Source organism: Neolamprologus multifasciatus, chromosome 23 (assembly GCF_963576455.1).
Source record: "Neolamprologus multifasciatus chromosome 23, fNeoMul1.2, whole genome shotgun sequence".
Taxonomy (NCBI): domain Eukaryota; kingdom Metazoa; phylum Chordata; class Actinopteri; order Cichliformes; family Cichlidae; genus Neolamprologus; species Neolamprologus multifasciatus.
In genome coordinates this window covers 21,092,956-21,107,278 of record NC_140460.1, presented here as the reverse complement: position 1 = coordinate 21,107,278, position 14,323 = coordinate 21,092,956, and the positions used below count along the sequence as shown (strand labels likewise).

The 14,323-nt window shown below is 39.6% G+C and overlaps 1 protein-coding gene across 3 annotated transcripts in view; it reads left to right on the top strand.

The window, feature by feature from the left end:
- The window catches only part of stk11ip (serine/threonine kinase 11 interacting protein), a 53,512-nt gene that overhangs the window by 31,265 nt on the left and 7,924 nt on the right, over positions 1–14,323 (top strand). For 2 of the 3 annotated variants that reach the window (XM_085150454.1, XM_085150455.1), the window contains exons 22-25: positions 2,575–2,756; positions 9,099–9,183; positions 10,309–10,391; positions 12,568–12,788. In XM_085150454.1, coding sequence (XP_085006580.1) covers positions 2,575–2,756; positions 9,099–9,183; positions 10,309–10,391; positions 12,568–12,788 — 571 coding nt within the window. The remainder of the gene's footprint in view (positions 1–2,574; positions 2,757–9,098; positions 9,184–10,308; positions 10,392–12,567; positions 12,789–14,323) is intronic. The other variant, XM_085150456.1, reaches the window with a different exon arrangement.

Here is a 14,323-nt window from a genome sequence, read left to right as displayed (position 1 = left end):
GTGGTGAAGAGGGGACAAACTGTAGTGACAGAATTGGGGACAAGAGTTTCTAAAGCTCCAGATAAATCACAAAGTTTTTGTTCAAACAAAAAACAACACTACAGAGAAGGCAAACATGAATGACCGTCAGCATCATGGAACCCATCAACTACTCTGCTTCTGATGTAAAAAGCATCTTAAAAAGCTAACAAAACATTAAATCATCATCAGATGATTGGCAATCATTTCAAGATTGTATTTCAGTAACTGTAGTCTTACCTTTCCTTCTGCAACCGAAGCTTGCTCCAGTATGATTGGTCAGTAGAGTCAGATCATAAGAGGGGATTTTGGTCCTATCAGTCCTCTCAGTCTTATGCAGATATCTAAATTGTAAATGCAGCACTGTCAAAAGGTTTCTGCTCCTTTCCTCTTTTGTATTTTACATATTTGTCACACTTATGTTTCAGATCATCAAACAAATGTTAATATAATATAAATATAACTTTAGTAAATACAAAATGCAGTTTTTAAATGATGATTTCATTTAAGGGGAAAAAGCTATTTAGACCTGGGGGGAATCAAGTGTTTGCAATAACTGGCACGTCATTGTGGAGGAATTTTGGCCCTCTTTTCTTTGCAGAATTGTTTCAATTCAGCCACATTGGACATGCTGTTTAAGGTCAATACCAAAGCATCTTAAGTTCAGGATTTGAATCCACTTTGATTAGGCCACCCTAAAATCCTCATTTTGGTATTTTTTTTTTTTTTTAATTTTTGAGTCATTCAGAGGTGCTTCAGGGCATGAACTGATAGTCATCCTCTTTCAGGATTTTCCTTACTTGAACAAAGCAGTCCCAGACCGTCACAGTACCACCACCATGTTCGACTGGACTGTTGCTATGATGTCCATTTTACGAAATGCTGTTAGTTTTATGTCAGATGTAACGGGACTCAGACCTTCCAAAAAGTTCAGCTTTTGTCTCGTGAGTCCATAGGATATTTTCCAAAAGTCAAGATCAAGATGTTTTTGGTAAATGTGAGACGTTGTCTTTGTGATCTTTTTGGTCAGCAGTGGTTTTCTCCTTGAACTCTCCCATGGATGCCATTTTTACCCAGTATTTGTCTTATTGTTGAATCATGAACTCTGACCTTAACAAGTGAGGCCTGCAGTTCTTTAGATGTTGTTCTGGTTCTTTGGTGACCTCCTGGATGAGTCGTTGATGTGCTGTTGGGGGTTGGTGACTCCTGGTACGGTTCACGCCTGTTCCAAGTTTTCTCCATTTGTGTATAATGGTTCTCACTCACTGGAGTCTCAAAGCCTTGTAAATGGCTTTGTAAAAACTGAAAGATGTCAGTAACTTTGTTTCTCAGCTCTTTCTTTAGATTGTGGCATCACGTGTTGTTCTGAAATCATTTCACCTACTTCGCTTAACAGACAGGCTCTATTTAAGTGATTTATTGATTCAACAGGTCTGTCAGTAATCGGACCTGAGATTGGGGAGTGAAACTGAACTCAGCTTTCTAAAAATGTGGTGAATCCCAGTTTATTCATGATTTTACAATACAAGGCAATTACTTTTAACACAGAGCCAGGTAGGTTTGGATAACTCTTTTCCTTTAATGAATGAAACTGTCAGTTACCAACTGCATTTAGTACTTATTTGGATTATTGTTGTCTAATATTATAATTTGCTTGGTAAACAGAAAAAAAATAAATCAGGACGGGGCAAGTACATTTTCAAGACACTGTATGATGCATATTTGTTTGCTTTCTTACATTTACTGTATCTTGTTTGAACTGTGATGGCAATACTATGAGTTTTGCAGTTTTATTTTAGTACTTTATGTAGACCTTAATGACAAAAACTATCTCAACGCTTTTTCTAGCTTTGTGGTATCTCCAGTGCCTCGATGATTGATTTACGTTGAATAAAGTGTGAAGACTTTCCCCAAGAGCAGGTGTATGCCTATCATAAAACCGAAACAGATAAAAAGATGATTAAATCAAAGCCACTTAAGGACAAGTTTAAGCAGCGTCCTCAAAGCTGACTTTTCCATGCAACCACGCGGCAGATAACAATTATGTCTTGTGATGGTGGTGAAAAACTCAACACCCTCTGATTAGGATCTGGCTAATATTGCACATCCTGCCCAGCAGAATAACCTGTTTCTAGGTCACATCTTGAAAACACATTGACCTCAAAGCGTCTGCAGTCCCTGGGCTCTTTTCTGTTTTTCTCCCCTCTGTGAGAAATTTGTCGGCTATAATAGGTCGACTTCCCTCACACATCAGCTTTTCCTCTGATGCTCTTCCAAGGTGACGTCAAAAGTTGCTATGTACTGCACGTTGCAGGTGCTGAATTCTCTTGTTCTTGGCACTGTCTCGGAAACCAGACCGTTAATATGGATTTGACCCGGTGTCCTAATCCCTGAAAAATGAGGCATTACATAAGTTACTGATGTGATTTGCACTAACACAACTCTGACTTTTACAAACGTATTACAAGTGTCAGACATCACGTAAACTGTTTAATCGAGGTCAGCGAGGCAGGACATTTTCTTTACCTCCTGATGCCTCATGTTGTTTCCTCCCAGCAGAGGCCAGCTCACCAATTGGCTGCAGAAAAGGGACAGCTACCCAATCATGGAGCTGAGCTACCTGGAGGTGGGGTTGGGCTCTCAGAGCATCCACATGGAGTTTGAAGATGTGGGCGTGGCCTACACGCTACTCGTGAGGGACAGCGTGCGGTGCAAACGCTTCTTTGGCCGTTTAACAGGTAAAAAAGAAACCCCACAGAATAAAAGGAAACTGTATGGAAGTTTTTATTTTGTTAATATAGTCAGAAAGACAATGTGACTGTCCCGTTCTCGCTGTGTTTATTGGTTACACTGGGTTCAGGATTTAACCTCAGGGCACAGTGAGGGAAGATGCAACACAGTTAACCTAATTTTAAAAGTTGGAGTGCTGTGTTACGTCCCTGAGGCAGACATTTGAACAACATGTTCCCTGTCACAGACCCACTCGCCGCCACAAAGTAATACTATACCATATGTGTACTTTGTGACGCAAATTTCTACCCCGTCCCCCTCAGTATTGGGTTTCCACAGACTGAGCACATCACCACACCAACTTGTCTGACTGAGAGGACCAGAGGCTGAGAGGAAAACCTTTTATTATACAGGGACTCCTTCCTGGGCTTTGGAATGTCTGGAGAAATATGGAAAATCTATTTGACAGTTACCAGCCCCTAAACATTTGGAGAAAACATAAAAACATTTTGGCATGTGTGGAATAGGATCGATGCTTAGTTTTAGCACATGTAACGTTTTGATATTGAACCCATGCGAACAAAAATTACAATTAAAACAGCACAGAGAGGGATGGTCCCTGATGTTTGTACAGATCAAGCCTGATGGATGTGGAAAAAAAAGCATGAGTTGTGTTTTGTATATGGACTTTTTAAGGATCTTGCTCAGTTTATTTACTTGTTTTGATTTCTGTTCACGTAGAAGTCTTAACTGAAAAATAACCTGGGACGGGATACAGTTAGCAGGACAAAGCTACCTCCTAATTCAGACCAAGCTAATGGCTCAGTCACAAGTAAAAGTAGGACAGCATTCTCCTTACAACTACAAACAAAACCGATGGCTGCCTTTTAATTGTGTTGAATTTTTTCACATTCTGTGACCGATTACCACGTGTGGTGACTAAATGGTTACACAGAGCTGGAGGGTATTCAACACTGACGACCACTTTTGTTAACTGCAATCACTCTCAAAGAGATTGTTCAAGTTCAAATAATTGGTGTGTAGTTTATAAATACAGACAGATTGCCAACATGTTGCAATCAATCTGAATGAGTCTTTGTCAATGAGCACAACTCAACTGGCTGCCAGCTGGTTGACACGGTTATAGGTGCTGCTTTGTTGAAGCTGCAAAGCTGTCCCACCATCTTGACTATAGTGGCCAAGATGGACATCGCCGTTCTACGTAATCTACCGCATGTCTGTGGCTAGAGACCAGTCAAATATGTGGCACGCATTTCCTTCTCACCTCAAGCCTCATTTCTTGAACTGAATTCAGGGCTCTAACACATAAACATGCATAAATATGCTTATTGTTAGCCTGCCTAATGTTAGGCTGGAGTGTCTGTTGAGTATCGAGTTTATTCACTAAGTGTCCAAGTCCAATAATGTTAGATCCAATTAAAAAAACAAAACAAAAAAGTTTCACTAACAGCATCTAACATAGGCCTACAGCAGCTCACAGGGGCAAAAACACTGGCATTTACTGACTGAAAAGTCCATGATATCCTCAAGATGTCACCTCAGTATTGCTACCATCAGAGAGAAGTGAGTTTTGCTGACTTATTTACTTATATTGGACTGTATAACATTGCAACATAATTTTGAGGCTACAAGTGTAATTATTTCAGATCATATCAAATCTTTTTACATATTGTTTTAAGAGGAAGGGGTAATCTGTTTTTATAAATGCAGACTCTATTTTTCCTTTTCAAAGGAATGTTTAAAAAGGCAAAAACCTTTAAAAAATTGACATTTTGCACGCATCGCTTATAGAAATGGTCTGAAACAACCGCCAATTATCAAAAGTGGGCAGATTTTCCCTTTTGCAAGTAATTCTCTGAAGGCTTCCTGCCACAGTAGTGGGTATATATTTTAGCCAAAATAGTCCTGATTTTCTGCTGAGAGTCACTACCACAATTTGGTTTCATTTACCAACGTGCTTTTGTAAGAGTCGCATTGTTTAGCGGTTGGTCATTATATTAAAATAATTTATCTTCAATTTTCACTCTGGTTTCATCTTTCAGTAAAAAATACAACAACAAAAAAAACCAGAAGAAACATTTCAATGTAATGTACTGAAACAAAAAGGCAGTTCATTATCTAAATATGTTTGTCTGACGAATGTTTCCAAAACTAAATTCAAGCCTCACTCACATATATGAGAGTATTTATGAACTTATTTGATCCTCTCACTGACCAGGATCAAGGAACATTTTAGGCATCCCACTTGCTTCTTTCTTCTCCCTCTTCCTTGAAGTTTTGTCTCTCCACTAACAGCATTTTCTTTTTAAGTCCATAAACCGCTCATTTACTGCGTTGTATTCTTTGTGGGTGAAAATAATTCCAGATTGTTTTCAGCAAGACCAGAATGTCTCCAAAACAAAGCAGACGGAGTAGAGAAAAAAAAACAACAACCCACAAATAAGATCTTTTTGTATCCTTCCAGGTGCTCAAAAGACAAATGAATCCCGATGTTTCTCATTGCTTTAGACACCTACATGTGAATTATACGAAGGCTGTACTTATTTCTGTCCTGAAAACAAAGTGGCTAATATGACAAACTCTCTGATGCCACTGCCAAATTAACCCCGAAAACAGCTGTTGCAATATTTTGTCAGGAGAAATACGGAAAAGCTTAACCATAACAAAGTCTGACTGTTGTCCAAGCTGGCTCCTTTCATGTGGACAAGTTTTTTCGAAACCACAACTGGAATGACGATGGACTCGCTGCCTGGAAGACAGAGGAAGGATGTAGTTATAACAGGGACAGTTTTCTGGAGCTTAGAGCTTCTTTCTCCAACCTAGTCTGACACAGCTTTATTGAAACAGGAGAGATAACACAAGAGGAATCTACGGCCCAGTGTTTTTTCGGGTGGTTTTTTTTTTTTTGTGGGGGGGGGGGGGGGCGGGGGCGTCTGCCAGGTCTTTTCTCACTCTTGAAGGACACTATTAATGTTCACTGTTGCAATCAAACCGTGTTGTAGAAGATTTGGTGCGAGTTGTCGGTATCAACAGAGAGAGATGTTGCTTTGGAAACTGGAATCAAATCTTTACCCATTTCCTGTCCCGAGTGTCTAACATATCAGACGGTGGTTTGGTATTTGATATCATGTGAAAATGATCAGGGGTGTTGTTGTTGGAAGCAGCCACACAGCAATATTGACACAGAGCAGAGCTCTAGTGAAAGTCTGTTTGTTTCAGATTTGGTTCTTAACACGCTCTGCTTGTCACCTTTACTTACTCCTGATTGCGGTCTTGGATGGCACCTTACTAAACTGTCCACGTTAACACGTTATTTAATCTCGTTGTTAGTCTTAACGCTCACTGCTTCCCCTCAGACATGCTAAACACTGCCAGGAGTGTGGGGAAACTTTGACCCGGGGCCAGTGCAGATTTTCGTGAAAGCAACTGAGCCATCTGTCAGTTTTGTCCAAAATATTTTGAAACTTTTTTTAAAGAAAATTATTAAAATAAATGAATATGATTAAAACTATGCACAGTCTTGAAAAACATCAGACACGTGACACAAAGCGGGGCAAGAACCTTACCTTTTTTATCCAAAGGCAACAGAGTTTGATAAACCACAAGATTTTAAACAATTCGACAATTAGATTTAATGACAAAATATGATTTTTCTTTTCTTTTTTCTTTTTTTCTTTTTTTTAAGAAATGAAAATGGGTTCTTGTGGTAACCACTACCTTTTGGATAAAAAAAAGGTAGTGGTTAGAAATATATGAGAACAAAAAATAAAATGCTGATCTAATTTTGTGGCACTTAATCCTGAGAGGTGAATTATGTGTTTATAAGCACTGATTAGTTCGAAATGATTATTTAACTTTGAAATTTATCAGGAATGTAAAACTGTGTGTGTGGCCAATGTCACGACTGGTTTCTGAACCCTAAATCTTTCTTCATGCTCACTGAAATGTCAGTATGAATGACATTTCATTACATCAAACATTATAGATTGATACACACCTTTTAGAAGCTGGTGTATATTTTTAGAATCATTTTATTAAATGTCAACAATGTTTTTGTTGAAATTAAGGAACCAAACTGTAGATGAACCTTTGGGGATACGGTGTCACTTTGTAACATAGGTGAAAATTAGATAAGACTTTTTTTTCTGATTTTCACATTTTTAATAAAGGAAAGCATGTTTTGCCCTCATTTTATGTTCCTTCAGCTGTAACTGAGCCTTGTCCTCTTTCTTTCCGTCTCCCCCTCAGTGTCTCTTTAAATCTTTGAAATCTCATCTATTCAAACTTGACCCCAGTTATCATTTCTTCCCTTTGTTATAGTCACACTCAATGATAGGCCACAATTCACAACTGTTGGCGTGACCCGGCGGATTGTGTTCCCAGCATTTTCTCAACCACTGATTCAATGGTGCTGATATTTAACACCTGCACCTTATGACAGTTACGAGAAGAAGTTTCGGCTTGGGTTCCACTTTTGTCTTTAGACTTTCCATGAAAGTTTGGGTGTGACATTTCTAGGATAGTACACGTTTACAAGTTTAGAAGTAATATTTGTATCCTTTCACCTGATTGCTTTCTCCTGTTAAATGTTCCTAAACCCCCAAATCTGTCAACTTCATCTAAAATGCCTCAGGAAAGTGAGAACAGAGGAGTGCTACCCTCTCAGCTGATTCAACAAGCTGTAAACCAGCCAGCTGTAAACTGCTGAAATGGTCACATGTCATTTTCAGAAGGAATCTAAGAAATTTTAAGTAATTTTCAGTGGTGAACTAATAGATCTTTGATTGGGAAGGTTGAGGTTTCAGACTCTTAATCTTCATTCAACCTTCATTACATTTTTTGAGTATTAGAACCATTTTTGAATTTTTGGTGGTTGGATATTTCTTAATGTGCTAAATGGAACATGTCAGACAAATGACAAATACACCTCCTGAAACTTAAGATAACCAAATGAAGCAACTACCAGTGCGAACAAAGGATACTGTCAATATTGACCTATCAATAAATTAGAGGATTATCTAGGCAACTGGGGCCTGGATTGTCCATTAATGATGAACTCTGCGATACATCGATGGACACTGAGTGACACGCTTTATATGTGGAAGTTTTATCTCAGAAATTCTGTGGTTTCTTTTGGAATACTAGAGCTCTTCCACCTCTGGAATTATTTTGCAAATGTCACCTAAAATGACCCTAATGCATCATATCCCACAATGAAAATTGACATCTTAAAAATTTCCACAAATATAAACCCAAATCTTAACAGATTACATTTTCAGAATGCTGAAAAAACCTCAGTTTGTACTTTTGTTGGTCAGTCACAGAGGGAGCACACAAATAGCCGCCCCTCCCTGACCCTGGTTCTGCCGTAGGTTTCTTCCTGGTAAAGAGGAGTTTTTCCTTCACACTGTCGCAAAGTACTTCCTCACAAGGTTCATCTGATTGTTGGGGGGTTTTCTCTGTTTTTGTAGGGTCTTTACTTTCCAAGATAAAGCACCTTGAGGTGACTGTTGTTGTGGTTTGTTTCTATTTAAATAAAATTGAAATAAAGTGAAACTGAATGCTAAAAACAATGAAATGACTGCGACCACTCTTGATGCTTCTCGTGCAATTTTTTTGTAATCTTTGGTGTTTTTTCATGCTTCTCCCATTCATGGTGAACTCCCTTTCATCCGTTCTTTTCATCCTGTTGCCTTCCAACCAATAAGCATGTACCCATGCACAGCATCATCGATACTAAGCTACTTGCTTTGGGGTTTTTTTTTTGGAACACCGCATATAACCACATTTGCATAGGTTGCATACCCCTCTGCCTAAGCTCTGCATATTCAAATACCTGAACAAATGCAGAACTATTGAAAGGTTTTAACTTTCCCACATAAAGATGATATTTGGCAACCTGCCCCTGTACCCTTAATGACAAGTGTTAACACCTCAGTATATATCAATAAACATGTGGTTTGATGACAGTTGGAATAGCATCTGGACTTATCCAAGGATGGCTGCATAGGCAGAGACCACCCTCACTATCTTCTCAGGCACACCCAGTAATTCTGTTCTATGAGGAGGTCTGAAATATGACAGAAACAACTGTTCATAAAAGAGCTTCAAGGGTTACTCTTAGGAGGCTTTCGGGGGCTAAAAAGTTAAAGGGAGAAGTGCTAAAATGGCTTGTTTCAGGTAGGATGAACTGAGGGAGCTCACCAAGATGCAGCATAAAATAATTAACAGTGAATCACGCAAGCCAACTCTAGTAAAACCTGGGTGAGAGGGAATATTCACAGGTAATTCTTTAACCACTACTAATTGTTTTCTTGCCGTTTCTTCAGGAATTGTGCGTGAGATGGCTCACAAATCAGAGAGCAAGCTGAAGTCGATCTCCACCACAAGGCTCACCCCTGAGCACCATCTCTGGTACGCACCCACACTGCATCTGCACGCCTACTTTTGCTGAGGGAGGACCCGCTGGATGCAGTGAGAAAACAGCAGGCGTCTTTGATTTTATTTGCGTAGATGCTGAAAGATGTGGTCTGAATAGTGTTGTGCACATTTGTATGTGGTTGGGCCGTGTAGGTTAAAGGGAGTTACGGCAGTAGAAGTTCTAACGCTGCACATTTCTGACACATCTTTAGTTGATTACAATCAGCTTTTTTTAGACTCCATTTTGTAAAATGGCTCCACTAAATTAGCTGGTAAACCACATCTTAATTTGTAACATGTGTTTTGCTCTGCAAGTCCTAGAGCATGCATGTCCCCCGTGTAGTTTTTTTAACAGTGCCAGTAGTGTTTCTGCACCTTTATTTGTATGTTTTCATTTCTCACTCAGAAGATAGAAGCTTTTCCTGGGTGCTCACTGAAAAGGAATGTGGTTTAGCTCATGAAAGTATGATTTCAGGGAAGAAACAGGCAAAACAAAGAAAAAACCCATAAACCTGCAAAAAAAAAAAAAAAAAAAAAAAAAAAACGTGCTGTGAATAATCCAACTTTTCAATTATACACACCAACTGTGTAAGTATATGAGGCAGTTCAGACATCCTGGAAAATATTTTTTTTCCAAGTTAGAGAACATAAATAAATACTTTTTTTTTTTTTCTTTAGCTTAAAAAAATACATGACAGAAACCGAGCCTGTTAAGTGGCTGTTAAGTAGATTAGCAAATTCATTCAGGTGCCAACACACTAAGGCCTTAAATCTCCCAATTTGTCATTTTTCCTCCAGGCTTCACAACACAAAATCAAAAAATATAAACAAACCTTCATGTGTTCTGAGGCAGCGAACCACAGTCTCACTTCCAGTGTTTGCACAACACTACTCCTGTCAGCTGTCATTATGTTAATTATCCCCTTTGCTTCAGAGTCACTGTGAACTTTACGCTGGGATGTTGAAGCCCTTCAATCTCACACCTGTCAGCCACAAGGCTCCAAACCGCCCTGTTATTTTATACAAATCGGTGTTTATGCCATTGTATCTTTAACTGAAGGAGATTTTTGTTTGTGTTTGTATGTCATGTTAAACACTGGATTTTGTCTGATCTGTCAGGCCTTTAGTGTGCGAAGACATCCAGGCAGATGTGGAGGACGGACAGCTGCAGTTCTTCTATGTTCTGGCTTTTGTCCTACAAGGTGCCACATCCACTTGTTCATAAGTTGTTTTTTTTTGCTGACTTGAGTTTTTATTACTCTTTTTTTCTGTTTTCTTTTTATCTCATAGAGTTTGCTTCTGTTCTGGATTTCTATCAGTTATCACTAGATAATTAGGTATCTTGCTAGTACCTAGTTAGACCCTCCTTTATCTTCAGGGCTGCTTTAACTCATCATGGCATAGATTCAACAAGCTGGAAAATCCCTCAGAGATTTTGGCCCATATTGACATGATAGCTTTAGACAGTTGCTGCCAACACATCCGAAAGGTGCTCGATTGTATTGAGATCTGGTGACTGTGACCATTTGAGTAGAGCGAATTCATTGTCATGTTAAAGAAACCAGTTTGAGGTCATTTGAGCTTTTTGACATGGTGTGTTATCCTGCTGGAAGCAGCCATCAGAAGATGGTACACTGTGGTCATAAAGGGATGGACATGGTCAGCAACGATACTCAGGCAGGGTAAGGTGTTTTAACAATCTTCATTTGGTACTAGGTGGTCAAAGTGTACCAAGAAAATATCCTCCACACCACCACGAGCCTGAATAGTCGATACGAGGCAGGATGGATCCGTGCATGCTTACTCCAAATTCTCACCCTACCATTTCAGTATCGCTGTAGAAATCGACACTCATCAAACCAGGCAACATTTTTCCAGAATTGACCAATTTTGGTGAGTCTGCGAATTGTTGCCTCAGTTTCCTGTTCTAGCTGATGACAGGAGACCACACCCATTATGATCTTCTGCTGCTGTAGCCCATCTGCTTCAAGGTATGCTCTTCTGCATACCTTGGTTGTAACAAGTAGTAGTTATTCGAGTTACTATTGCCTTCCTAGCAGCTGGAAACAGTTTGGCTATTCTCCTCTGGCATTAACAAGGCACTTTCACCCACAGAACTGCTGCTCACTAGACATTTTCTCTTTTTCAGACCATTCTCTGTAAACCTTAGACACGGTTGTAACCCTAACCCAGCAGAGCAAACGTTTCTGAAATACTCAGACCAGCCCGTCTGGCACCAAGAACCAAGACATGTTCAAAGTCACTTAAATCACCTTTTTGACCATTCTGCTGAAAAAGGTGATCTGACAGTTCTGCTCAGTTTGAACTGCAGCGGTCGTCTTGACCATGTCTTCATGGTTAAATGCACTCAGTTGCTGCCATGTGATTGGCTGATTAGATGTTTGTGTTAATGAGGAGTTGAACAGGTTTATCTAATAAAGTGGCTGGTGAGTGTATCTCTTTATGTTAGTGTTGTTTGTTGTGAGGTTTTTGTATTGAGGTAATTTAGTTTACAAGCTGGAGAAAAAGCTAAATCCTAACTGTTGGTTTTAGCCAGAAGTAAGGAATCTTGGCCCAATTAAATCCCTGACGCTACTTCTGCACCCCCAGAATTACTGCAGGAATAAATGCCAGGATAATGTGCTAAAGGGGAGCATTACAAATGAAATGGCAACAAGGTTTTATTTCCTTGAAGATAAAAGTAGATTATGGCAGGAAGAGGCTCCCCCCCCCCCCCCCCACCTCAAACCCCCCCAACCCCCACACCCCCACCCCCGTGGGGAGTAGCTGACGTGAGACGCCTATCGACAATCAAACCTGTGCCCTTAAATGAGGCAGACATCTTTTGTTTTTACTCAGCGATGGCAGGTGACTGCTTTGGCGTGAGTTTGGTAGATACTGGCCCTGCAGGGCACCTAACTGGCTCTGCTAAAGCAGGCACATTTAAAGCAGGGATAGCTGCAGGCTGCACAGAGCTGTGTAGGTCTCTGGAATTTCAAGTACTATAATTTTAACATGTCTGGATCTGACTTCTCTCTCTGTTTTTTTTTTCTTCCTTCACGTGTCCCACAGAAGATGCAGCTTTCTGGCACGAAATGTAACACCATAACTTTTCTTTATAGTTCAAAAGTACTTTGTAAAGCTTTTAACATCAGTGACCTCTAAAGGCAGCTTATATGACAAGATCAGAGGTTAAAATCTCAAAGCTCAAAACAGTAAAGTTTAAATGTGTTGCTCTTGCTTGAGGGAAAAAATACTGCAGTTCTTTATAGAATGACCTGAGATGACTTAAGATATGATTTAGCTCTGTGTGAATATGTTATAATGGCACTTTTGGAGTTATTTAAATGACGTGAAACTTTTCTGGCTTTCTTTCAGAGGATATCTGGATGCCGTTGACGGTTCTGGCGACTAGAGAAACCCTCTATCTGCTCAGAGAAGATCACCAGTGGAGGAAAAACAGCCCGTCGGCGAATGAAAACAAAGAACCGTGCAGCGGGAGCGTCACTGTGTTAGAAACTCTGCCAATCAGCTGTGTGAGCTCAGTTCTCCTGTGGCCTGTGCACCAGTGCAGGATGGATATAAAGCTTTACGATGAGGTGTGTGTGATCTCAGAAGTTTAAACAAAGCCCAGAAATGTCATGAGAAAGTCTTATAGTAACTTTATGTGCTTCTGCTTCTTTTCATGAAGACAACTGCCACTCAAAACTACACAGAAATGAAGAATAAATATATCTTTAGTTTGATTCCAGACAAGCTTCCTTTTTTGTTTCTTTTGCATACAGCTGATTAAAAACACCGGGGAGATGAGGAATAATTAGGCATGAGAGAATGCAAACACTCTCTTTGGTAGAAAGCAGTAATGAATGTAATACCGCTCTATTAGTTATGTATCTTGGCAGAAATTGTAGTTCACAGGAACATGTTCTGGCATACATTTAGTTTTTCCTCGTATGAAACTTGCATACAGATTTAGGGAAACAAACTAATGGCTCATTGGTGTTTTGGCAGATCCTAAACTGTATAATAATAACAGGCTGATAAAGCAACAAATAGGTAACAAAAATGACTTACAAAAACAGTTGTGTATTTGCTTATGAAGTATTTTGAGGTTTTAAATTGGCCGTGGCGGTTGGGGATGTTTGTGTCAGTCCTTCGTCTTTATTAGCAACTACATTTGCAAAGTTAGTATTGATTTAATCTTGTGATCGCATGTGTGGGTGTGTGCGTCTGTCTGTTTCGGGTACTTTGGCAGGCCTGTCTGACTGTGGAAAAGTTTTGTTGTGTTCCAACAATGAAATATAAAGTCAGAAAACGTTGTGTGATTTAGAACCGGGGATAAAGTTTTCTCCAAGTTCATACGGGCTGGTCAAAGGCTGAGAATCAAATCTGAAAACAGCTAGGAGAACATAAATGAGATATGGCATTGCCAGACCTTAAGAAATATTTTCATGCTGCACAAATGAGACCTGCAATCTGCGGTTGTGTCAGTGATTATGAGGTGAAGTTGGAAACTCTTACAGCAGTATGTAGAAGCAATGGAAATTAATTTTCATTGGAGATGGAGATAAAGTAAAGATATACTTAAACAGGTAGATGTTATCACTCAGTTTACATTAAAATTGGGGTTTGACATAAAGTACTGTGCAGAAATCCTGGGCCAACCTTTGTTTCCTTATATTTTGCTTCCAATGAGCTGTAAACTGTATTGTAATTTGTTAAAGACGTCTATGAAGTAGCAGTCTGTAAGGAAGGGAAATGGGGAGAGAAGTCCGATGTACGACAAAGTACACAAGAACTAGACCGAACATCAGTGGCAACGGGTCTGATGAAGTGATGGATGCAAATTTTACGCTTTTTGTTCAAATCATCATCAGTATTTCCTGAAGTGGTCTGGAGAGAAGTACAACAGTGAGTGTCTGCAGGCATCTGTGTAACATGTTGGAGGCTCTGTCATGGTTTGAGCTGCATTGAAGTCAGTGGTGTTGGAGATTTTGTCAAAATTGAGCAATTATGAACAAAGAAAAGTACCATAAGAGTTCGATCCACCATGTAATACCATCTGGAAAACATCTTATTAGCAGCCCATTCGTTTGTCAGCATGATAATGACCCTAAATAATGACAATCGGTCA